Below are 24,361 nucleotides of genomic sequence, written 5' to 3'. Positions count from 1 at the left end.
CATCTTTCTACATAGCACATTCTCCCAATTGCCAATCTACATATTCTGATCTACCTATACAATTATCACAGTCGATAAGAGGAGAACCTGTTTAGATTGGTCGCTGCAACAGGGTGATATACTCTGACATGTAATGCGCAGAAAAAGAAAAGAAGCCATATCATTCCTTCCCATCGAGGAAACCGTTGCCAAGGCAAATAAGCCAAGACGAAAAGGGAGCTCAAGTTAGGGCTCATTGGCAGGCCCCACCTAGGATGGTCGAGTCAGAGAAAATTGCGAAATAGGTGGTATATATATATACTACTCTGCACTGAGAGCAAGACACGCGTCGACAGCGAGACCGACCCTATTTAAAAGAAGTGAGTATGAAGGAGAAGCGGGAGGAGAATGAATTGTCTACGCACCTCCCTTCCTTCATCTTGACCACGTCCTCGATGACATCGCGGTCCAGATTGGGGAACATATTAGACAGGGTCTCGACGACGGTATTGTGTTCTGCGCGCTGGATGCGACGGGCCTCGGCGTCTTCGGCGCTCGCCTGGCGCGCGGCTGCGTCCTGGGCGTCGAGCACGCGGCTGAGGTTCTTCTGGGCGGAGTCGGCGCTGTCTCGGGCGGCGCGGGAGCGTTCATCGCTGCTTGTGCGTGGCGGCTGATAGACGTTTGGGGAGAGACGGGGCGGGGCGACGCCCGGTTGTGGGGTGGAAGCGGGATGAAGGGGGCGGTCTTGGGAGGAGGCGGAGGGCGTGGTGTCGGGCTCGTCGGAGAAGATGCGGCCGATGGTTGAGAGGGGTTTTTGGATGGTGCGGAGAAGGCCGGTGACGGGCGCACTGCTGTCGTCGTCGCTGGAATGCGCGGAGCCGTTGTCTTTGCGGCTGGGACCGGCTTGGGAAGAGGCAGGGCCGGGCGCGGGCTGGCGCGAGGGTTTCTTGCTCAGAGACTCGGATTCGCGGTTTTGTTCGGCGATGGCGGATACGGCTTCCTCGACGTTGCGCTCGAACTCTTCGTCGCTGACTGTAAGGCTGGTGCGGTCTAGCGTCTCGATGAATTGGATGGCGCCGGACTTGAGACAGGAAGTTAGCTCGCAGAATCACGTTACGAATGCAACTCGAATAAACATACCAACGAAGACAGATAGTAGCCAGCTTCGCCGCCGAGTTTATCTTGGTTGCGGAACCGGAGAATGTATTGGATGTTGGAGACAAGATGGTCGGGGTTGGCATGTAATACCACGTAAATCAAGAGAGGAACGAATGCGTCGGCTGATGTGTCGCCCTTTTTGGTATTCCTCAAAAGGCCAAAGATCACTTTGCAGCAATTCAAGATGCAAATGACTTTATCGCGAGGTGCGCGGTAGCCATTGATCTTCAACAGTTCTATATTATGAATGAGAAATTGTCTCGTCCACAACCTTTCTCAGGGGAACTTACCTTGCTGCGCCAAATTCAAGAAACGGCGCCCACTCCCGCTCACAGGGGGAATATCTAGATGATCCTCGCTCACCCAGCTGTAGATGCGAATCTTCTGTGCGAGGATATCGTCACGCTCGATGTCTTCCTGGTGTTGGCCGCGTCGCCACGGCCCATGTAGTCGCTCGATCTCTCTCCGCCGACTCCGGCTGGCGCTTCTGGGGATCGTCGGGGGTGCTGGGATAGCCGGCGAGAAGGTCTGGGAATACAAGCGATTCATGACCAATTTCTCCATGCCCTCTTTGGCATTATCGAATTCACTATCCGAGACATTTCGCCAAACCTCGCACATGGCCATTTTGTTCGTGATAAACGCTAAAAAGTCGCTGATGATCTTGACCTGCTCGTGGACCATCCACTGCCGTTTTCCAAATTCCATCAGGAACGAGCGCAGAAACTTGGCAACCGGATCAGCTGTGCGGTGGCGCAGTTGTTCCAGGAAGCGATGGAAATCGAATGGCTGATCAGGCTCAGGTTCCGGCAGCGGAGGAATTGTCGAGGCGGATGATTGCCGCGTCAAGACTGGTTCTTCCGGGCCACCGGGCCTGTGAGGATGCTGAGAGATACTGGGCCTGGGTTGATTATCCGGCGGAGCCGCGGAAGAACCGGGCCCAGGGTGTTGGTTATGTTCCAAGCTTGCCCTACGCGGTGGGAAATAGTTTGCGCCACGGAATTCAGCTAGCCCCAGCCGAGGGGACATGATCTCCTGTTGGCCGGTACTCCGCGCAGGGTCCTGGAATTGCCCCATGATATTCTGGATCTCTGGCTGAGAGTCATTCTCATCCCGAGCTTCTTCGCTTTTTCTGTCGCGTTTTGACTCGGGATCGCTGTTGTCCGGCACCTCAGGCAGGTCTTTGTCCGAGCTGGGGGCAGAGGTGGGATCGCCCGCGGGCTGGGAGCTCGAATTTCCGTAGACATCGTCTTTCGCGGGCGGAGGAGGCGGAGGAGTAGATGCGCTAGATGATGGGCGAGGCTCTGTTGAATTGACAGACAGCGACGTATTCACTGTCAGCGATTCCATCTGCCCCCGAAGCGGATCCTGGGAAGTGGTTGCTGTCGAGGGCTGAGCAATGGCCGGCGCGTCCGTCGCAATGGTCCCGGACAACTCGCCAGGACCTTGAGGCTGCTTCTCTGCTTCTTCACTCATCTCGCTCGGTTGAAGGTTGTCTTGTTTCGACAGATCATCCTCGACCTCGGCTGAGAGATCGGTCGGAGCGGTGGCTCCGGGGCCGTTAGTGTCCTCATGGATGCTCTGATCGTCCCTCTTCTCGGGAGCCGGAGAGGGCGAGGGTTCGGTGGTCGACATAAGCTAAGCTCTGCATGCGCGCCCAGGGGAGAAAAGGAGTGAGGGGAAGAGGAACAATGAGTCTTGGGGGGCTATGTTGATGGCGGATCATTATTCAACCGATGCGGCCTGAGGACGGGGTCGAGTACCAAATATATCTCGTCGATCTTCTTGTATAGAGGGTGTGGAAATTAATTGGCAGAAGACCACAGAAGACGCCTGTCCTAGTCTTCGAGCTGAAAAGACAAGAAATAAAGAATGAAACTCGAACTATATCCCTCAAGGGCTCCAACTTCACCTCATACTTGAGATGACTAATATAATGCCTCAGGCAATACTCCATAAAATACGCGCCAAACAACGCCAGCCAGGACCAACCTCTCTTCTTTGTTCCCCCTACCATGTGTGGAATTTTCTTCTCCTTGAGCACGTCCAAACCTACACCACCAGCTCAAGAAACTTGCAGTTTGCTTCAAAAGAGAGGTCCCGACAGTGTCCAGACCCATACGGTTCAAAAGGAAGTGGATGCTTTGGATGAAAAGTCTCCGCCTTGCTCTTACCATCTCACCTTTATATCGTCGGTCCTGTCGCTTCGAGGCAACCATGTATACTCCCAGCCAATAGTAGACCACGCAACCCAGTCTGTGCTCTGCTGGAACGGGGAGGCGTGGAAGATCGCGGGCGAGAAAGTGCAAGGGAACGACACAGAGCGCGTCTTCGACTTATTTTTGCAGGCCATTGATTGTTGTGACCGTAAGCAAGCCACTGAAAGGCTGGCCGATGCGATTGCTAGTATCTCCGGACCGTTTGCCTTTGTGTTCTATGATGCGGTCCACTCAAGACTCTTCTTTAGCAGAGATTGCCTCGGCCGAAGATCTCTTCTGCAGGGGGTGGATAAGGATGGAGCCCTGAAGATCTGCAGCATCTGCGATGGCTCGTCGTCAACCCACTTCGAGGAGGTGAGGATGAACGGGGTTGCTATGATTGATCTAGGGCGCTATGGGGACTCAGCACGGTCTCCTGGAAAGCTATACGAAATTCAGACTCTGCCTTGGAGCTCTGATCCCTCGCCACCAGTAGGGCATCTTGTATGTGTTGCTTTCTATCGCTCAACACAGGAAAAGAAATGAAGTTAATGTGTTATCTCCAGAGAAATCCATTGCCCCCAATGAACATGTCTATTCCAGCCAAGGAGCCTCCTCCGATGACTATGGGCTCGACATGCATCACAGAACTAGAGACCAGACTTCGCCAGTCACTAGCAATGAGAATCCAAAATGTGCCCGAACCTCCGGGTCATGCTCAAGGCCACAGCGCCAAGATCGCCGTGCTTTTCTCCGGCGGTCTTGACTGCACGCTTCTCGCGCGGCTCTCACACGATATTCTTCCAGTCGACGAGCCCATCGACCTGCTGAATATCGCTTTTGAAAACCCACGGGTCGCGGCAACTGCACAATCCAATCGGTCCAAGACCATATCGCCATTGCCCCCCGTCTCAATCTATGAAAATTGCCCCGACCGAATCACCGGCCGCTCGGCACACACCGAACTTCAGCGAACCTGCCCTGGCCGCACCTGGCGGTTCATTGCCATTGACGTCCCCTACGCCGAAACCCTCGCGCACCGGGACACCGTCAAGCGTCTCATGAGGCCTCACAACACGGAGATGGACATGTCCATCGCATGCGCCCTGTACTTTGCATCCCGGGGCCAGGGCAGCACCCTGACCAGCTCATCCGGTATAGATACACATGAACAATCAGACAACTACACCACTTCAGCCCGCGTTCTCCTCTCTGGCCTGGGTGCCGACGAGCTTTTCGCCGGTTACGGCCGCCATGGGGTCGCATTCACGCGCAGCGGGTTCCAGGGCCTTCTCTCTGAGATCCACCTGGACGTCAGCCGGCTCGGCCAGCGCAATCTCGGTCGCGACGACCGAGTCCTCTCGCACTGGGGCCGCGAGACCCGGTTTCCCTACCTAGACGAAGACTTTGTGGCATGGGTTCTCCAGGCCTCGGTCTGGGAGAAATGCGGGTTCGGACTGCCTGACCCACTGCCTCTTGACGTCTCAGCGGATGAATCCCATCAAAGGTCGGGCATCAACCCGGAGAAAATGGCACTTCGCCTCGTCGCGCTCCGGCTAAGCTTGGATCACGTTGCTCGCGAGAAGAAACGCGCAATCCAGTTCGGCGCGCGCACAGCGAAGATGGAGACGGGCAAATCCAAGGGGACTGACATACTAACCTAGCTTTCTCTCTTTCAATCTCTTTTCCATTTTTCATCCTATGTACTTGCACACATACACACATCTTCTCCCATCGTCTCCCATCTCCCCGGTCTCATTTTCTGCTATTCCTTCCTCCGGGGACATCCCTAGTGTCCTCAACCCATCCTCCCATCCCACAAACCCCATCCCAAGGGTTCAGCAATGATGACAACCATGGAATCAGATACTTCCGAAACTCCCCTCCGCCCGGTTCAGCGCAACCCTCCTCCAGTCACCTTAATTCCCTCTATATCTTCTATGTCGTCCGAGCATCCCAGTCTACTGTCCCTCAAAAGAAACGCAGACGCCCATGCATTAGTGGTTTACCATCCATTCCCCCTCTTCTTTTCTTTGTTCTTCCTTCCCAGAGCAACAGCAGCCACTTCGGCGGCGGCGAGTAGCTCGGGAAGGCGACGGGGAAAAAGAACAGGGGGGATGGGGTTGAGATACCTCGGTGCAAGGAGTTGCTGTCTGGTTCTTTTTCGGGATGGTATTCGGATTTGGCCATGCAAAGATAACACCGGGAAAACCAACCGGAAGGGCAATTCGAAAGAGATGTGGGAAAAGGTGATTGTTGGGGTGCTGGCGGAAGGGTGGTTGATGAGGGAGTAGAAAAAGGCAAGTCTGAGGTGGACCTTTGGTTCTGGGATGAATTTTCTCTACTGTGTAAAAAGCTACATATAGCTGCAATTATAGCGATTTAGAGAGAAAATAAACAAAGAAATTTGTATACATAGGATTTAGCTGCTGGTAGTTAAGATCAACCACATTAGTGCTGTAACTCAACTGACAGGCAACGACAAACATACAGAGTGCATGTCTTTTCCACATAGACAAAGCATTCTCTATAGTGCCCACAGCTTCCATGGGGTACCTACATAATAAGTTAGAAGAAAGAAATAAGCCAGAGCAGCAGCTATAAGTACTGAGAGTAGAAAACCTAGTGATACAGACTACACCAGTTCTCAGGGAGCTTGGCATATAAAGTGACCTCGGAAAGGTTGGGAGCAAAGCAATTTGGTTGATTTAAAAGAAAAGAAAAAAAAACACACGAGCCACGAGTCAATCCCTCGGAGGGGAGACATCAGAACCGGCAAAAAAGATTCAATGAATCAAAGAGAATAAAAAAATCACGACACAGCAAAATGAAACTTTTCAGGGCCCGGACAGAGACTTGACAGTCCCTGAGGGATAAGCAAGAACAAAATAAAAAGAAATAGAGAAAAAAGTGAGAAAGCAGAGAAAGCAGGCACACACAGGTCATTATGAGAACGAAAAAAAAAGTGTAAACACCACCACACACCCAGTCCCAGTCCCAGCTCACTCCTCGTCGTTATCGCCGCCAGGGCCACCCAAATCACCCAGCAGGTGACGGAGCTTGGCGATCTCCTCTGCCTGCTCATCAACCACACGCCGGGCCTTGTCCAAGTCTCTCTTGGTCGCACAGACGATGTCCTCCAGCGTTTGGTAGTAGGTGCGCAGCGTCTTGACGGCTGCGTCGGCGTCCTTGAGCTCCTCGTCTTGGTGGGCGACAGTGGCCTCCAGCTCCCGGATGCGGTCGTCGGCGGCCTTCTGGCGGGCGACCTTCTTCTGGCGCGAGGTCCGGGCGGCCTGGGTGTTGCGGGCGCGGCGCTGCTCCTCCGGGTCCATCGAGTGAAGACGGCCCTCCAGAGGAGAAAGCGACTTGCGCTTTCGGGGGTTGGTGGGGGCGGGGCGGTAGACGGAGGCCGGGGAGGTTTGCGCAGATGGCGCAGGGACCTCGCTCTCGGCCTTTGCGGGCTGCTCGGACAGAGCACCCGCGGTCGGCACAACCGAGTCGGTGTGGAAGAGGGCGGCGGAGGCCAGATCGGGACTGGCCTCCCCGGGCACACCGCTCACGTTGGCGATGTAAGGTGAGGGGTCGGCGGAGTGAGTCGCCGACTCAAAGCTGCCAGGGCTGCTCAAGCCCGAAAACGTGGTCGAGGGAGGCATGGTGCCATCCAGCACAAGGCTTTGAGGCGATACCGTGGTCCCGGCGTCGAGGGTGCTACCCGACAGCATACCCAGCTCTGGCGTCAATTCAGAGCTGGGGAGTGGGCCGAGGGTAAAGTCAGAGCCGAAGCCCTCACTTTCCAGCAGATGCTGGAGCTCATCTGCAAAAGTCGGCGTCAGCGACTGATTTCTCAGGCGTTTACAGCGACCCTTGAGGCCAGGGAGGTTCTTACCATCGGGGTATGTAAGAAACATGTCGGAAAGCGCGGGTTCACGAGAATTTAACGGGTTTCCGGAACAGTGAATGTGCGCGTGAATGGGGGAATGAGGAAGGTGAATGTGGTCAGGAGAAAAAGATGGGAGAGAAGCAAAAGAATTTCTTTTCGTGGGGTGATGCGAAGGCGACGAGTCAGCAAAGCCTGATCGCTTAGTCGTTCGAGGATCTGGAGTAAAACCAGAGAGTTGCTTCAAATTGCGCTGCAACTGAAGACCGAAAGAATGCGGCTGGGACTGGTTCCTGGCCAAGAAAGGCTGCAACGCAGACAATCTATGAGTTCCACTGGAAAGTGCTTTCACGCGCGAGTCTCGATAATGAGGCTGCGGGCGAGGTTGAGAAGGCGGAAAGAGTACAAAGTCCTCTAGAACACCGTTGTTGCTGTTGCTGTTGCTGTTGCTGTTCAAATTGGAAGCCAAAGGCTGTGGGGGCTGAGGCGAGGGAAGCCATGTTTGCAGATTGTGATCCGTGGTGAACGACGTAACGTCGATCTGGGGAATAGTGTTGGTGATAGAACTCGAGCTACGCAATGCGCTGCTGAAGTTCAGAGATCCTGGAACAGGAGGCTCTGAAGATGGTAGAGAGGAGATATCGCGAGGGTTTCCGCTTGGATTAATTGTGCCTGTCTCAATCGAGAAAGACGATGCTGGTTCTGAAGGGCTTAAAAGGCACCCATCTTGGATATTCAGTGTAGTATAAAGTCCAGTATCAAATGTAGGAGGAATTGTGAAAATCAACAAGGTATAATGTGAGGATAGTTGTTTGGAGGAAAGCGGATGTAGGACAAAAGAAGAAAAAAAAAAAAGTAATCCAGGCATCTACGGGGGCTAAGGCACTACTTAAGCGGTGGCCGCTTCGGCTGTGCGAGCCCGTGGGCCGAGGGCAGCCAATCAGCGTCTTCGGGGGTAAGATGGGCCCGAGGTCACGGGGTGTGAGTCACAATTAGTTCAGGGTTATGATTGGATGTGGATCCAACCGGCCAGATTTTTTGCAGCGGGTACAAGGTAATACTTGACTGTGTATGGTCAATAACAGGGTGGCTCAGGTATCCTCCAAGTTACTGGGCTTGAGCCTCTCCCAGGCATCTCTGCCTTTCCATGTTTACCAGGCATTCCACCGTGACATTTCTCATCAGACTATCCTCCGCTAATATTTCTAACCCTGGGAAGGCAGAGTCCCTAGATTTTTAGTCCTTTCTTTTACTCGTACTCGCATCATCATTCCCAAAAGAAGCATCGGGGTCGAATTCCACAAAGAAAAGAAATGAAACAAAAAAGAAAGATCCACTGATCCTTTCCTAATTGTGACCCCGCCATGGGCTGTGTCTTTTGGCCCGTGTCCGACCCATTTTGATGTTAGCCTTGCCGAAGGGCGTGAAATTGACTTTGGCCATCGACGTGAGGCATTAAATGATTTCATACTTGATCATCCTATAATGTTCCAACCATATATCCAACGTATCGTGTCCAAGGCATACAAAGTATAAGAGAACCCACTGGATCTATAAAGCAAAAGGGACTATGTCAATACGAAGCAGTAAGACACCCATGTCTTTCAAACATGCCCTACTCTCCCTAGCGAGGCTCTGGACCAACTCTCTCTCTCCTGCATCTGACCTAGCAGCCACCCCATGCTTTCATCATTGGATCATACATATCTCCAGGCCTGTCCCTTTGGAATGATTTGGTAACCCTTGATTTTTAATCAGGAGGAGGGGGCTGTTCCTGGTTTCTCCCACACACCCGGTCCCCCCGTCTGATGGACTCGTTCACTCCATTCTGTGGCCCCCAAGGTTTTGATCTCAGTGGTACATTTATGTAGTCTGACGTCTCTCCCATCAGCCGACGCCGAAGTCGTAGCGGTCAAACAAAGAAAAATATCCATGTGATGGAAATGATATCCTAGCGACAATCTCTATTATTATTGGTATGATTATCGTCGTCATCATTATCATAATACATACAATATACTATATTTATACTAGTTCCCAGGCAAGCACGATAATTCCCATCAAATATAATAATTTCAAGTAATGAGAGTGTGTGAATCATGCACTCTGCTGAGCAGGTTGTAGTTCGAACCGTTGATCTTGTCGACCATTCCGAGTTAGCCTTCGGCTTCGATATGGTGGGAATGTGCCTAGGTGTGCAATGTCGGTTCAGTATTACTACTACATCTATAGGAAGCATCCTCGCCGATCGGTCGAATTTTTTATCAACAGTCAAAGTCTCCGAATAGTCTCCGAAAGGGTTTAAGTGAGAGTTAGAGCAGATGCTCTAACAATACTTGGATTTTAAGAATCAAGGACTGTTTATTGCGCTACATAACGTGTGGCAGCCCTATCTTAGCATGAATGCCGGTTCAACATACAACCCCAACCAGATATAATCCAGAGAAAATGAGATCCTGTATGAAACAGCATACATACTCGGTCATCACGAGAAAAAAAAGCAAATAAAAAAAATTTGAACAGCACTAAGCCCCGCCTCATGTACCCCAATGCACTCCACTGCAATGGAGTCACGGAGTATATGGCTTGCATACTGCACAAACCCACAACTCAGACCAGACCCATACAAATCCAGACCAACACACCAAGGATATTCCACCTTCGGCTCGTTTACGATGATTATTTGCTTATCCAAGAATTAAAACAAACCTGAGAAGATTCTATTAAGTATTACCTATCACAGCATGTGCCACATCCGGCTTCCAAGTAGATGAAACCACGAACAGGAACATCGGTAGACAACATTAAAAGGGCCAATTTGAGTTGAGCTTAAGTCCACAAGGAACAGCACAAGCAGAAAAAACAGCACCCGTCCTCCCCATAGGGTATCGAACTCAAAAAGCAAAAGCACACAAAACCAAGAAGCGGCAGAGTGGTATCAATCTAGTCGGGCGACACACCACGTAACGCATAAGCACGTCGCGAATCGGTCACGGTTGCGGGACGCATCGTAAAGGAATGAAGCACAGTCCCGAAGAACTGCTGGCAACAAGACGCCGAGATTATTTTTGGGTTGTCGGAGAAGAGAAATTTAAACAAAGCAGGAAAAAAAAAGGCGACAGCGGGTATCTCATTGCCACTCCCAGTGAAGCCACAGGTCCAGGCAAGTAGACTTGAAATCCCCAAAGAGAGTAGCAGTGGCGAGCAGCAAACAAAGTAATCGGAGCAGAAATGGTATCATCCGTATTTGCACCATCCAGACTCAAATCATGGCATGACCGAGTCCGTCAGGAATGTCGCGGACAGGCGATGGGTAAGACATGTCCCACCATCGCTCAAACTCCACAACGCGTCTCTGAGTCGCAGTTCACGCGGCGGCCTGGACAGGGGTCGAGGCGGCGACGTTGACGTTCTTGGCCTCCTCGGTGGCAGGGGCCTCGACGGGCTTGGCAGCCTCCTCAGCGGCAGGGGTCTCCTCAGTCTTAGCGGCCTCCTGGGCGGGGGCCTCCTTGTTCTCGGTGGTCTCCTTGGTCTCCTCGGCCTTGTCGGCCTTGGCCTCGGACTCGGCAGCAGCGACCTCCTCCTTGTCAAGCTTCACGGCCTTGCTGGGCTTGCGGAAAAGACCGCCGAGCTTGTTGGACTTGGCCTTGGTCTCCTTGGCATCCTTGTTCTCACTTTCGGTGGCCTCGTTGTCAGAGGACTCGGTCTTCTTCTCCTTCTTGATACCGAGAGTGCCGAAGAACGAGGTGCGACGCCTGTCCTTGGGGGTGGTGGCGGTCTCGGTAGCGGGAGTCTCAGGAGCCGCAGCGTTGTCCTTGGAGGCCTCGGCCTCAGCGGGGGCGGTCACGCTCTCAGGCTCAATGGGCTTGACAGCAGCCTCCTCAACGGGGTTGTCCAGCTGGGGAGCGGTGCTGGCAACAGTGGTCTCCTCAGCGGGGGCGGTGGCCTCCTTCTCGGATTTCTCCTGAGAGGGGCTGGTGACCTTCTGGAAGAAGTTGCCGAAGATAGAAGCACGCTTGTTCTTCTTCTCCTCCTTCTTTTCTTCCTTCTTCTCTTCTTCCTTCTCCTCCTTCTTCTCTTCCTTCTTGTCCTCCTTGTCGGTGGCCTCAGCAGGAGCAGCAGCAGCAGCAGCTACGACATAATTAGCATAACCTTTGACTCAGTCGGTTTTACGGGTACTCACCCTCAGTGGTCTCGGCGGCGGCGGGCTCAGCAGGAGTCTCGGTGGCAGGCTCGGCGGCCTTGGCCTCCTCAGCAGCCTCCTCCTTCTTCTCCTCGGGTTTCTCTTCCTTCTTGTCCTCGGGCTTCTCCTCCTTCTTCTCCTCAGCGTCCTTCTTGCCCAGCAGGCTGCCGAAGATGCTGGTGCGCTTGCGAGACTGGGAGCGGCTCTTGGCGGTGGACTTGTCCTCCTTAGGCTTCTCGGCCTTGTCAGCCTTTTCCTCCTCGGGCTTGGCCTCCTTGGCCTTGTCCTCCTCAGCGGGGGTCTCCTCCTTGGTCTCGGCCGGCTTCTCAGCGGGCTTCTTGGCCGCAGCGACGGCGCTGGCAGGCTTGGCTGCAGTCAAAAACGTTAGAAGCTTGTTCCAAAGGATCATTCGTTTTCTTGTCACTTACTCAGCTTCTCAAGCTCGGCCTTGTAACCCTCGCTGGAGGTGATGGTCTCCTTCTCAGCCTTGGCCTCGGCGGCCTTAGACTCGAGAGCGGCGACCCAGCTGTCACGCTCAGCGGCGCTGGAGGCCTGGAAGGTGTGCTTCTGACCACCAACCTTGAACAGGAACTCATTCGAGCCCTCCTTGGTGACATCTGAGGCATCGGCCTACCAGTATGTTAGTCTTGTGCGCGCAAAATACAAATCCATCGCGCTATAATTGTGCCACTTACCAGGTTGAAGATGCCAGCCGGAGTGGCCTTGTCCTCAGCGCGCTTGGTGAACAGCAGCAAACCCTTGCCGGTCTGGCTGGCCCACGCGGCGATGGGGTTGGCGACAGCGGGCTTCTCGTTCTGGTGGTAGACCGAGAGCTGCTTACCCTCGATGGCCTCCTCGCTGAAGTAGAAGAAGCGCTTGGCGAAGCGGAATCCCCTGTAAAAAAAAAAAAATCACCTTGTCAGCTCCTGATTCTCTGGCTTTGTTGCATTTGCTGTCGCATACTTCACCAGACCGGGGGCCTTGTATCCGAGCTGACCCTCGCTGGCGGGCTTGACCTCCTTGCTCTCCTCCTTGGCGGGCTCAGCAGCCTCGGTGTTCTCCGCAGCGGGAGTCGCGGTGGGCTCCTCAGCGGGCTTCTCGGCAGCATCCTCGGGAGCTGCCGCGGGCGTCTCGGTGGCAGCTGGGGTCTCCGCGGGAGTCTCTGCGGGAGTCTCAGTGGCAGGAGCGGCCACAGGGACCTCCTCAACAGGCTTCTGAGCGTCAGACATGATTAAAAATGAGTATTAAACCGAAGTCGGCTGGGGTATATTAGGGCGAAGAGAAAAGCGTGTTGGGGGGGTATTGGGTATCTCAAAGGAAACGCAAATGAAAATAAGAGCTTGAGAAGCTCGGGTATCACAAGAAGAAAATAAAGGGGGGGGGGTATTGTGCTCAGGTGCAAAGGAAGAGGAGAGAAGAAAGGGAAGAAAAAGGAGGGAAGGGAAAAAAATAAGGGCCTTTGGGGGGGAGCACAGAGAGGGGGCTTGTTGATCGACCAAACAGGAAAGGAGCGGCAGGGAGGTGGAACCTGCTTAGCTAATGCGTGTATTATTATTTTTTTTTTTGGCTTCAGGGGCTTCCAAGGTTGTCTCGAACAACTATTATTGATTCATCGACTTCGTCGGCGGTTACTGTGTTTCGTGACTTGAAACATCAGTATCTAGACTTCTAGACTTCTACACATTCTCGACCCAGTTCTTGTTATTTTTATTTTTATTTTTTTTTCAAGTAGACGGCATTTGTCAGGAGAGATTTCTATCACACCATGGCAACCTGTGGAGCAGTCCTAACCTACTTCTCGGGTCCCCTTGCCGGTCTGACAGCAAATTAACCGGCTTTCAACACGCGACAGAACTGCATGGTCGAACACGCAGTGGCGTGGATGGCGTCAGATCATCTTGGCTCCAAACTCTATATGCTCCCAGATTTTCGATGAATCAATGATCGGTCTTCAATGTGTTACACACTTCAAGGGGGCGAGTTGCCAGACTCACGTTGCAAAGCCAAGCGAGCGTTTCGAGCGTTTCGAGCGTTTCGATTGTTGAGATATCTTGCAAGGCTTTCTTTCCCCTCCCCAAGGGCCAATAATCAGTCCATTTGGCCCTTGAATTCCTTAGGGCCATCCTTCCAACTCCTTTTTACCTGATGTAGGGTGGCAGACCCCCCCTTCATTACATTTCCTACTTGGTGCATGGTGATCCAACCCGGGGACTTGGACTGAACTTCTGCTGGATCCAAATGGTTGGCCGGCACGACTTCCCAGTGTGCTCTTTTGTCACCGGCCCCATGACCGTCTGCAAACTGATATCAATGATCCAGTGGCGTCCTTCCTAGCATGGGCCAACCAGCGGTGTCACCCCCCCTCCCCTCTTCTCCCTTGCCCTATCACCGTATCAAGTCTCCAGATGTGGCCCGTTGCGACCGGACCAGGTCAGCCCTTGCAACACAAAAAGAGACTTTTTGGAGGATCATCACTGCATCTACATTACGTGATTTTGAACGCATGACCGTTGTTATCTCTCGGCCATTCAGAGTCCTCGAGACGACACCAAGTATACATACACGAACTCTGTAACCGGCTCGTGGAGATCCACTACGAATGGTAGGAATCAGGGGAAATCCTCCCCCTAATTTTACCCTAATTAACCCCTTTTCTGTTCTTTCTTTTCTGGATATTGTTCCGGTCGACTAACGCTCAATAGATAGCCTCGCCCCACTCCGAGACTATGCGGTCCCGTGTGTCTCGAGTGGCCAGCCCTAAGTGAATCACCCATAGCTTTCTTTTTCTTTCTTGCTTTATTTTTTTATTTTGGTGATTCTTCCCGCCCAGAAAATGCTGGCTTTTGTGCCACTCGAAAGAAGAAAATCCTCAGAGTCAGGCCATCTGACCGGATGTCCCTACCATGACGATCAAGGCCCCCTCGACTGCCAGAATGCGACCTTCGGGGCATTTCCAGTAATGATAGCCCGCGATGGTCCACTCCTGAGGTCGACAACCCTATCACACCCCCTTTTTCTCAATTGGGGCCAGTCAAGACTATTATTTTGCCTCCCTTTTTTCGCCCGTTTTTTCGCGGTCTATCGGGAAGCGCCATGGGGGCTGCCGGCTCTGAGCCCAATTAATGACCAATGCACTGACGATCCCTTCCTGATGATCCCTTTTCTTTTCCTCCCTTTTTCTTCTTTGCTTGGCTCGCAGGGAATTCTGACACCCATGCAGGTGCCATGCGGTCAGTCCGCAGAGTATCTACCCGCTTGTCGCCAACGTCGATGGTTGCGAAAGGAATGTTCTCGTCGCACACGATAATTGACCACGAAAATTCAAAACACGATGTAAACGAAATAAAAAACCAAATCAAATCAAATCCTGACTCTTTGCCAAGGCCCTTCATGCGGTGTACACGATTATGGGAGACAAAGTTTCCCTTCTCTTTCCGAAGGACTAGATTCTAGCGTCCACTAGCTCGTCCATCGAGTCTTGTAACCATGGCACCCTTTGATGAGGATTTGCGCTGGTCCTTGCGGTGGGCTCCTTCCTCCCCGACCAGACTCTGTACATCTACTGTAAGTATCTTGTTCTCTGTACGACTCTCTCTCTCTGTAGGATCCCGACAGACTTTTATCTCGAGTCCAGTCCGAATATGAAAATCGGTAAGTAGCCCCATCGTCCCCATTCTATACATATGATCATCGTAAGGAGTAAACGGTGGGGGAAAAAAACAGAACAAAAAAAAACTCTGCCGTCAGGCCTGGCCAATTTTGTTGGAATAGGGGAAGGATCCACACAAGCTCAGACTGGAGCCGGCGCGGCCACTACTGAAGGGCCCCGTAATGGAAAAAAAAACAATCAAGGAGCCCTAATAATTGATCCCGGTGAATGGATGGTCCTCGGGTCATGTTTCCAACGGCTGATGGAAAATAGTCAGTATTGTACTATAGCATGCAAGGTACACGACAATCATCGATTCTTTTTTTTTTAGTATAGGAAATCAACGGCCAATACTTCTTCCGAACCGTTGGGCATCATTGTCATGTGACATGCAAGGAGTCGGTGTCACCTGATGGTCATATGATTCAGCATGGGCCATGCCAAACACGCCAATCATATTTCATCTCCTAGAGCTCGCTTAACGCTAGCGTGGTTTGCCCAAAGTATTTAAGGTTGCTCCCTCCCCCATCATTCCTCTTCTTTTTTTTTTTCTTCATACTTACCTTGTTTGGGTGGCTGCGATCATGAAGGCGGCCCACCACAGATTGGTCCCTGCATTGCACAGCGCGGCGGAACAGTCTGTTCAACGGCTTTCGGGTCATTGACAGGCGTATTCTTTGGCACCTTCCACCTTGTGGATTATTTTCTTTTTCATCAATTTTTGGGCCAGTGGCTCGAGATTGGAGAAGAAGAACCTGGATTCTGTAGTGTTTGATTCGAGTGAAGAACCCTTGATGTTTTGTATTTTCCGTCGAGCTACATCTGGTCTTTGTCTATCCAGGCAAACCCTCAAGTCCGTGTGGATCTGCGTCTCCGATGTCTCGAACATATGAAATGACACGGTCGGCGCCATCTTCTTAGCTGTGTGTGCCTTGGTGTTGTTATGACGTGTGACTCGCCACACCCGTGGCAACGACCCATCCAGCTCCCAACACCTGCCAGCAACAACATCTGACAGTGTACAACCTACCTTCCTATTCAAACAAATCCAAATCTTCAGCCTCAGATCCTCTCCGTGACCGATCTCCATCCACGAGACAACCTCCATACCCAACTCCTTCCCACACATCGCATTACCGCAACTTAATCCACCTTCCACCCAACATGCCCATCCCAACCGCCGACCTCTCCAACAAATCCACTCAAACCACGGGCACGCGCCCGACCGGGTCCGCGGGCTACGCCTCGCTCGACACACTCGCCGCCGCCGAGGATAACAGCAGCGGGCGCCGCTTCGGAACCGGGTCCGGCGGTACCGTCAGTGCGCCCGGGTACTCGTCGTCGCAGAATACGGATCTCCTGCAGAACGCTGCGAGCGAGCGGGCGATGAATAAGGAGGAAGCGGATCGGTTGTATGAGGAACGGATGGAGGATGAGTATGCTAAGAGAGAAGGGGGTGCATAGATGGGGAAGAGTTATGTGGTTCTTTGGGGCTGATGTTATTTATCCCTTCTGCCATGCGTGTCTGGGTGACGTTTTCGACGATCATGTGTGATGATAGAGTACTTTGGGAATTGTGTATGGAGTCGTGGCTATGTCCTATCTTTATATACTGCTGTTGTACAGATCCACAGGATGGGCCTATAAACTTGCAGGGGTAGATGGTCTTGCTGAAGACCTACCTGGTTATATAGTTGTCATTCATGTTAGGCAGTGGTATCAATATAGAGTCCAATAATCTCATCATATGAGTCTTGCCATTTACCTTGCTATTTACCGCAAGGACTTCAATGTAAATGGTTTCCATGCCAGTTGTTTGCGAACAGGACTGTCAACGAGGCAGAGATGTAGTCTTGTACGGAAGGCTGCCGCAATCTCATGTGAAAAATTGCCGGTTTGTCTGCCTAGAAATATATTCAGATAGTAGTCTCCAGTCGGCTTTCAGACAATATATTGTTGATCTATATATCGGGTTGATCGTATTTCTTGCTGCCTGACTATACATAGGCCGGAACTGAAACCAACTCAAACCACCAATTTCACCCAGGGTGCAGCTATATAGAATCGACAAATACAATTATTCCGATGGCGCAATTAGTGCAGAGATGCGATATAGAGCGTTTGGGGGCCGAGCAGGGGGTGGTGCAGCAATGAGTCATCGACAAGATATAATTATAGCCCTGGAGCTGAAGATATCCAGGAGAAAAAAGCACACCTGTCAAGCAAAAGCCCTGAGCACACGGCTTTTCAATATGTCGACTCGAAAAAAAGAAAGCCTCTACCTGGAACAAGCTACCACTGTCATCATCCCGGCGAATTTAGAAACTCTTCGCACTCAACGCCTTGTCTTGCGTCCTCTGGAGATGACAGATGCCCCCAGCATCTTTGATTATCGATGCAGACAAGATGTGGCAGATTGGCTGTAAGCAACTGAATTGCTTTTTCTTTTCTTTTCTTTCTTCAAATCTTGCATGTTGAGATGAAACACAATATTTGCTAACCTCCAACCCCGTCTTCATTACGCATTCAACTCAGATGGCCCAAAATCCCCCATAAAGATATCAAAGAAACCGAGGCAGTGATTGCCAGCAAGACTTTCCAAACGCTCGACGCATCCGGTGCCCTTGGGCGGAAATTCATTTTTGCTATCATCCCTGCCAACGACCCAAATCAGAGGGTCATCGGTGCCGCTGGAATCAATGCCCTTGTCCCAGGCCCGTCAATTGGATATGGGATTCATCCTGAGTTCTGGGGGTATGGATACGCCACTGAGGCCGTGCAAGCACTCGTAGATGCATGGTGGAAGCTTCCCAGAGAGTTACCGGAGCAGTCGAGGGCAGCGGAAACAGAAAAGCTATATTCAGCATGCAATAAAGCAAATGCTGGCAGCACAAAAGTCCTATTGAAGACTGGATTCAAGATTTACGAGGAAATATCCGTGGAAGATGATGTGGTGGCACTTTTTGAGCAGGAGAGACCAAGAAATTAAATCCATATTCCTCGAGGTCGCCGAGTCAGCGCGTTTACATCGTTGCCCCCAATATGAGAGAGATATCTTCACCCTTACACGCATCAACAACCCTCCCCACCACAAACATCTTACCCCCTGTTGTCTCATCCATACCTCACCCACGTGATTTCTCCAAACATATTCAATTCTATTCTCTGAGTCTATCATGTCTCCTACCAAGGTGACCAAGGGCAAAAGCCTGCCCAAACTTCGCACTGAAGGAGGACAGGATGTCAAACCCAGTGGCTGGGCCCGCCGCCTGAAGCACCAGTTGTATGGACCTATCTCTGAGTCCACCACACGCCTGAAGACCATGAAGTCTCTCCGGGAACCTGTCGTACGCGACATGACTGCTGCAGAATTCGAGTCCCAACTCCGCCACAGAAGAAAACTTGATGCTGCTCTGGTTCAGGTTGTTGGTACTCCTTCCTACTCACCTTGTGACAACTGTGAAGCCGACTGCAGCCCGTTCACCTCCTGCATGGTTGCTCAAGACGAGCTGGGTGGAGCCTGTGCCAACTGCTACTGGAACGGAAAAAGCCGCACCTGCCTCTTTTCCTGTAAGCCAAGATGCTGTTCTTGCAAAGACTATATATATATATACATATATATATATATATATGTATACTTTACTCTAGTGTCTGTGTGCTAACTTGATACCATCCTCTGTACAGCATGCTCTGTCAAATTCATCATGGATATCATGAAAGGTGCCCTCCAGCCAGAGGAGAAGCCCCTTGAAGGTGACATTGAAACAAACCAATTCAAGAAATCATTTCTTGAGGATGTTATCAATAAGGCACAAAAAAGCTTTGACACCATCACTGCACTCAGTCAGTTGCGTGTTTCTTTGGAAGAGATCACCCGTTCTGCACTTCAGCTCAAGGCCGGTATCAAGGAGGCCCAGGAGTTCTTGGAAAAGATGAAAATTGAGACTGTTGAAGATGAAGATGAAGAACATGGGGAGCATGAAGAACACGAGAAAGACGAGGAAGATGAGGAAGACGAGAAGAATGGAACGAATGGGACGAAAGGGAAGCACGAGGCGTGAAGAGACTGTCGAATCGGTTTGTTTTCGGACGGGGAGATCCTAAAATGCTGGGCTGCATGGAATCCTGAATTGTGAGAACATGTGAGATTACTGATGTCTCTTCTTTTGTACGATATTGAGAGGGTTTAGTTTCTGTCCAGGTGCAATGCAAGAGGTCGTTCATGTTGAAACAAAGCCACTTTTCAGGGCCGAGACGATCACGTGCTACACGTGATGCCGCGCCAGCTCAACTAGCTCAACTCGGCCAAGGAGTGCCTCCATCGGGATCCTTGGATGACACCCGGTATTCCCTGTCATCAGCGTCTTTCTTTTACCATCATCTCATAGTCACCCCAGTCCTTCTTTTGCTACACAACCTATTTTTTTCTTGGTGGGAACACACGGCTCCTCGTAGCCTCCTGACCACCATGGCTCCGCGGGACACCTTCTTCCGCTCGGCGAATATGAGCTTGACCCAGCTCTACATCGCCAACGAGATCGGGAGAGAGGTTGTCAGTGCCCTGGGTGAAGTGGGCCAGGTGCAATTCAGAGATGTGAGTTGTGGTCGGATGCTGGCAGACAAGCCCGAGGGATCCCCGCTGACCGGCGATGTTGTGCCAATAGCTGAACCCGGATACCAACGCCTTCCAACGAACTTTCACTAAAGAGATTCGCCGCCTGGACAATGTTGACAGACAACTCCGTATGTGTTCCGAGAACCTCCCGATGGTTGCGATGGTGGATACAGAACCAAACACTGAACTCTGGTCTTAATGACAGGCTATTTTCACTCTCAAATGGAGAAGGCGGGTATCCCGATGAGATCCTCGTCTGAATTTGGGGACACGTTGGCTGCGCCGTTGGCTTCGGAGATTGACGAGCTGGCTGAACGGAGTGAGAGCCTGGAACATCGGATCGCTTCTCTGAATGACAGCTACGAGACCCTGAAAAAGCGCGAGGTCGAATTCAGCGAATGGCGCTGGGTGTTGCGGGAGACCGGTGGATTCTTTGATCGGGTCAGTTTACTGGATGGTGTTTAATGTCGACGGATGGCAACTGATACTCCAGCTAGGCCCATACCCATACCGAAGATATCCGCCAATCCTTCGACAACGACGAAGCGCCGCTCCTCCGAGATGTTGAGCAGCATGCTCCTCGTGATGCGAATGGCGGCATGCAGGGTCAGCAGAGCTTTTCTGAGATGAACATCGGCTTCGTTGCTGGTGTCATCCCCCGGGATCGGATCGGGGCTTTTGAACGCATTCTCTGGCGGACGCTGCGTGGCAATCTCTATATGAACCAGTCGGAGATTTCGGAGCCTATTATCGACCCGACGACCAACGAAGAAATCCACAAGAATGTTTTCGTGGTTTTCGCCCATGGAAAGACCATCCTTTCCAAGATCAGAAAGATCTCGGAGTCGCTCAACGCTTCTCTGTACGGTGTCGATGAGAACAGCGAGTTGAGACGGGATCAGATCCACGAGGTGAACACGCGGCTGAGCGACGTGGGCAATGTGCTGCGGAACACCAAGCAGACTCTGGATGCGGAGCTCTCGCAGATTGCGCGCTCGCTCGCGGCGTGGATGATCATCGTGAAGAAGGAGAAGGCGGTTTACGATACTTTGAACAAATTCTCCTATGACCAGGCGCGAAAGACGCTGATTGCCGAGGCGTGGTGCCCGACCAATTCCCTTGCGTCGATCAAATCTACCCTTCAGGATGTCAACGACCGTGCTGGTCTCACGGTCCCCACCATCGTGAATCAGATCCAGACCAACAAGACCCCTCCGACTTACGTTCGCACCAACAAGTTCACGGAAGCTTTCCAGACCATTGTGAATGCGTACGGTATCCCGAAGTACTCCGAAGTCAACCCTGCGCTGTACACAGTTGTCACTTTCCCCTTCATGTTCGCTGTCATGTTCGGTGATTTTGGACACGGTGCTCTGATGACCATGGCTGCAGTGGCAATGATCTTCTGGGAGAAGAAGTTGCTGCGGACTAAACTGGACGAGCTGTCTTACATGGCATTCTACGGCCGATATGTTATGCTGATGATGGGTCTGTTCTCGATGTACACTGGGTTCATCTACAACGACATCTTTTCCAAGCCCTTCACCATCTTCCCTAGTCAGTGGCAATGGCCCGACAGCATTCAAGAGGGCAAGTCTGTTGAGGCGTCATTGAAAAGTGGTTATCGCTACCCGATCGGGTTGGATTGGAATTGGCACGGGGCCGAGAACTCTTTGCTCTTCTCTAACAGCATGAAGATGAAGATGAGTATTCTGCTTGGCTGGGCTCATGTGAGTGCTAATCTGAGGATCTCTTTGATCAATATTGGCTAACCAACAATCGCAGATGACCTACGCTCTTTGCCTACAGTATATCAACGCCCGCCATTTCAAGTCCAAGGTCGATATCTTGGGCAACTTCATCCCATCGATGCTTTTCTTCCATTCTATCTTTGGCTACCTCGTGATCACCATTCTGTACAAGTGGTTTGTCGACTGGCAGGCCAAGGGAACGGACCCTCCCAATCTCCTTAACATGCTGATTTTCATGTTCCTGAGCCCCGGTAAAGTCGAGCAGCCGCTCTACTCGGGCCAGAGCACTGTCCAAGTGCTCTTGCTTCTCATCGCTGTTGTTCAGGTGCCTATCATGCTGTTTTTCAAACCCTTCTACCTTCGCTGGGAGCACAACCGCGCCCGGGCCCTGGGTTACCGGGGTCTCGCAGAGCCGTCCCGGGTGACTGCGCTGGAAGATGACGCAGACATGGACGGCGGCTTCGCGGGAGCACGCGACAGTCTGGCCAGTGATGGTGAGGGTGTGGCCATGATCGCACAGGACCTTGGCGAAAGTGAGGAGCACGAGGAGTTCGACTTTGGCGAGGTCATGATCCACCAGGTCATCCACACCATCGAATTCTGTTTGAACTGTATCTCGCACACCGCCTCCTACCTCCGTCTGTGGGCTCTCTCGCTGGCTCACCAGCAACTCTCTATCGTTCTCTGGAAGATGACGATTGGCGGTGCCTTTGAGCAGGAGAGCCCCACGACCCGGGTTATCATGATTGTTGTTACGTTTTATGCCTGGTTCGTCCTCAGCGTCGGCGTGCTCGTGGTCATGGAAGGCACCAGTGCCCTGCTGCACTCTCTCCGTCTGCACTGGGTTGAGGCGATGAGCAAGCATTTCATTGGCGAGGGTATTCCCTTCTTGCCCTTCAGCTTCAAGACCCTGTTGGAGGAAGATCCGGTCGACTAGGGTTGGACTGTCTGTATTTAATTTTGTATTTTTCTTTTCTCTTGACTCTCTTTTGCTCCAGCATTCTTGCGGGATTCTGTCCTTTCACTCTCCGGGTTTCCTTGTCATGTATTGAAAGAGGTCTAGATGATATACATTTTCCAAAGATTGTGTCCAATTGTAGGCTTCAATTGTAGGCTTGAGCGGTGTTCATCCAAGTAAACTATTTAAAAGGGCAATGTCGGAAACGTCATGATTCACATGGCCTCGCCCTCGGAACGTGGTTTTGGCAGAGGAAGTTACGTCTGTAAAAAGAAACCTGGATATTCCAAGGTTCCCAATGTTAATGTCATTAATCGACGCTAGCAAACCTGAATCAACCACATGATCCCACGGTGGAGATGCAAAAACTGGAGGGATTTCTTTCTTCCGCGCCCTGCTCGGAGGGGCATTCGATCTAGGCCTTACAACGTTGAGAATGCCGGTATGCTAGACTTGAGATAATAGTAAAATATCTGGATCTACCAAGATATTCCAGTAGTAGAGGTATATATTCTTTGTAAACCGGGAGATTCCGGAGTGCCGGGAAGAGGAAAAAACCGGAAGTCACGCGGGGGAAGGGATGCTGAGGTCACGGTGTATGAGGGGTCCCACTGGCCCTCCCCGCTGACGTTTCCCCGACTGAACTGGTTTTGTTCATTGCCACTGGCACCTTGGAATATCCATATATACCCGGTTACTTTCCCATTGCCTCGCTGCATTGTTACTATATTTTACCTCGAAAAATACCCTCCTTCCTCCCTCTACTATGGCTACCCATGGAAGCGGAGCCCCCCAGTGGGCCAGGAAAACATCAACACCGACATTGTGACTTTGTCCCGCTTTTTCACGGAGGAGCAGGCCAAGTACCCCGATGCCTCGGGTGACTTCACGCTGCTGTGCCATGCGCTCCAATTCTCGTTCAAGTCGATTGCTTACTACATCCGGCGCGCGTCGCTGATCAACCTGACGGGCCTGGCGGGGTCGTCCAACACGACGGGCGACGACCAGAAGAAGCTGGACGTGATCGGCAACGATATCTTTGTGTCGGCGATGCGCGGGTCCGGCAAGTGCCGCATCATCGTGTCCGAGGAGGAAGAGGAGGTGATCAAGTTCGACGAGCACCCGGACGCCCGGTACGCCGTGGTGTGCGACCCGATCGACGGCTCGTCCAACCTGGACGCCGGTGTCTCGGTCGGCACGATCTTCGGCATCTTCCAGCTGCCCGACGAGGTGCTGGGCCCCAACAAGTCCGTCGGCCCGCAGGATCTGCTGCACCCGGGGACTAGCCTGGTGGCGTCGGGCTTTACCATGTACGGCGCGTCGGCCCAGCTGGTTATCACCATGCGCGGCGGCGGCGTCAATGGCTTCACGCTCGAGAACTCGCTGGGCGAGTTCATCCTCACCCACCCCAACATGCAGCTGCCCCCCAAGCGCGCCATCTACTCCGTCAACGAGGGGAATAGCATGTATTGGGACGAGTGGTGCACCCAGTACTTCCACAGCCTCAAGTTCCCGCCCGAGGGCGAGAAACCCTACAGCGCCCGTTATATTGGCAGCATGGTCGCCGACGCCTACCGAACTCTTCTTTATGGTGGCATCTTCGCCTACCCGGCCGACTCCAAGAGCCCCAAGGGCAAGCTGCGTATCTTGTACGAGTGTGCCCCCATGGCCATGCTGTTCGAAAACGCCGGCGGTCTGGCCGTCAACTCGAGAATGGAGCGTCTGATGGAGGTCTGCCCCGAGCACATCCACGACAAGAGTGGTGTTTTCCTCGGCTCCCGCGACGAGGTCCAGAAGGTCATCGATATGTACAACAAGTACCAGAAAAAATAAGCATCTCGACCTGTTGGTTTTTATTTCTTCTTTTTGGAACATTTCCCTTCATTCCCACGGAGTGACGAATTGGCTGGACGGAGTTTCGTGTGCTGGTCTCCATGGTATGATTCGACGACATCTGTTCAAGTCGCCATTCAGCGCCTTCACGATGTTTTTT

At 52.2% G+C, this 24,361-nt stretch overlaps 10 protein-coding genes across 10 annotated transcripts; 7 read left to right on the top strand and 3 right to left on the bottom strand.

The window, feature by feature from the left end:
- Positions 1-346: 346 nt before the first annotated feature.
- NUU61_007907 (guanine nucleotide exchange factor VPS9) lies at positions 347-2,772 on the bottom strand (the record flags this gene model as incomplete). Its single annotated transcript, XM_056658432.1, has 3 exons — positions 347-1,060; positions 1,120-1,373; positions 1,428-2,772. The coding sequence occupies 3 exons, from the start codon at positions 2,770-2,772 to the stop codon at positions 347-349; spliced, it is 2,313 nt and encodes a 770-aa protein (XP_056508725.1).
- A 380-nt stretch (positions 2,773-3,152) lies between these two features.
- Positions 3,153-3,881, top strand: NUU61_007906 (Asparagine synthase related protein; the record flags this gene model as incomplete). Its single annotated transcript, XM_056658431.1, has 1 exon — positions 3,153-3,881. The coding sequence occupies one exon, from the start codon at positions 3,153-3,155 to the stop codon at positions 3,879-3,881; it is 729 nt and encodes a 242-aa protein (XP_056508724.1).
- A 38-nt stretch (positions 3,882-3,919) lies between these two features.
- Positions 3,920-4,999, top strand: NUU61_007905 (asparagine synthase C-terminal domain-containing protein; the record flags this gene model as incomplete). Its single annotated transcript, XM_056658430.1, has 1 exon — positions 3,920-4,999. One exon carries the CDS (start codon positions 3,920-3,922, stop codon positions 4,997-4,999), a length of 1,080 nt encoding a protein of 359 aa, XP_056508723.1.
- Positions 5,000-6,337: 1,338 nt separating this feature from the next.
- Positions 6,338-7,243, bottom strand: cpcA (amino acid starvation-responsive transcription factor GCN4; the record flags this gene model as incomplete). Its single annotated transcript, XM_056658429.1, has 1 exon — positions 6,338-7,243. The coding sequence occupies one exon, from the start codon at positions 7,241-7,243 to the stop codon at positions 6,338-6,340; it is 906 nt and encodes a 301-aa protein (XP_056508722.1).
- A 3,336-nt stretch (positions 7,244-10,579) lies between these two features.
- Positions 10,580-12,624, bottom strand: NUU61_007903 (uncharacterized protein; the record flags this gene model as incomplete). Its single annotated transcript, XM_056658428.1, has 5 exons — positions 10,580-11,343; positions 11,396-11,764; positions 11,824-12,025; positions 12,091-12,289; positions 12,359-12,624. The coding sequence occupies 5 exons, from the start codon at positions 12,622-12,624 to the stop codon at positions 10,580-10,582; spliced, it is 1,800 nt and encodes a 599-aa protein (XP_056508721.1).
- Positions 12,625-16,208: 3,584 nt separating this feature from the next.
- NUU61_007902 (uncharacterized protein) lies at positions 16,209-16,508 on the top strand (the record flags this gene model as incomplete). The annotated part of the gene is made up of 1 exon (XM_056658427.1): positions 16,209-16,508. One exon carries the CDS (start codon positions 16,209-16,211, stop codon positions 16,506-16,508), a length of 300 nt encoding a protein of 99 aa, XP_056508720.1.
- Positions 16,509-17,296: 788 nt separating this feature from the next.
- Positions 17,297-18,033, top strand: NUU61_007901 (GNAT family N-acetyltransferase; the record flags this gene model as incomplete). Its single annotated transcript, XM_056658426.1, has 2 exons — positions 17,297-17,466; positions 17,580-18,033. 2 exons carry the CDS (start codon positions 17,297-17,299, stop codon positions 18,031-18,033), a joined length of 624 nt encoding a protein of 207 aa, XP_056508719.1.
- Positions 18,034-18,220: 187 nt separating this feature from the next.
- On the top strand, positions 18,221-19,105 carry NUU61_007900 (DUF3716 domain-containing protein; the record flags this gene model as incomplete). The annotated part of the gene is made up of 2 exons (XM_056658425.1): positions 18,221-18,614; positions 18,729-19,105. 2 exons carry the CDS (start codon positions 18,221-18,223, stop codon positions 19,103-19,105), a joined length of 771 nt encoding a protein of 256 aa, XP_056508718.1.
- A 407-nt stretch (positions 19,106-19,512) lies between these two features.
- On the top strand, positions 19,513-22,347 carry NUU61_007899 (H(+)-transporting V0 sector ATPase subunit a; the record flags this gene model as incomplete). Its single annotated transcript, XM_056658424.1, has 5 exons — positions 19,513-19,638; positions 19,709-19,787; positions 19,865-20,100; positions 20,157-21,389; positions 21,445-22,347. The coding sequence occupies 5 exons, from the start codon at positions 19,513-19,515 to the stop codon at positions 22,345-22,347; spliced, it is 2,577 nt and encodes an 858-aa protein (XP_056508717.1).
- A 457-nt stretch (positions 22,348-22,804) lies between these two features.
- Positions 22,805-24,201, top strand: fbp1 (fructose 1,6-bisphosphate 1-phosphatase; the record flags this gene model as incomplete). Its single annotated transcript, XM_056658423.1, has 2 exons — positions 22,805-22,810; positions 23,152-24,201. The coding sequence occupies 2 exons, from the start codon at positions 22,805-22,807 to the stop codon at positions 24,199-24,201; spliced, it is 1,056 nt and encodes a 351-aa protein (XP_056508716.1).
- Positions 24,202-24,361: the final 160 nt, after the last annotated feature.

Source organism: Penicillium alfredii (genome assembly GCF_028826965.1).
Source record: "Penicillium alfredii strain IBT 34128 chromosome Unknown utg000010l_segment0_segment0, whole genome shotgun sequence".
NCBI classification, from domain to species: Eukaryota; Fungi; Ascomycota; class Eurotiomycetes; order Eurotiales; family Aspergillaceae; genus Penicillium; species Penicillium alfredii.
The sequence above is the reverse complement of the archived record's forward strand: the minus strand, read 5'-3'. Positions and strand labels throughout refer to the sequence as shown.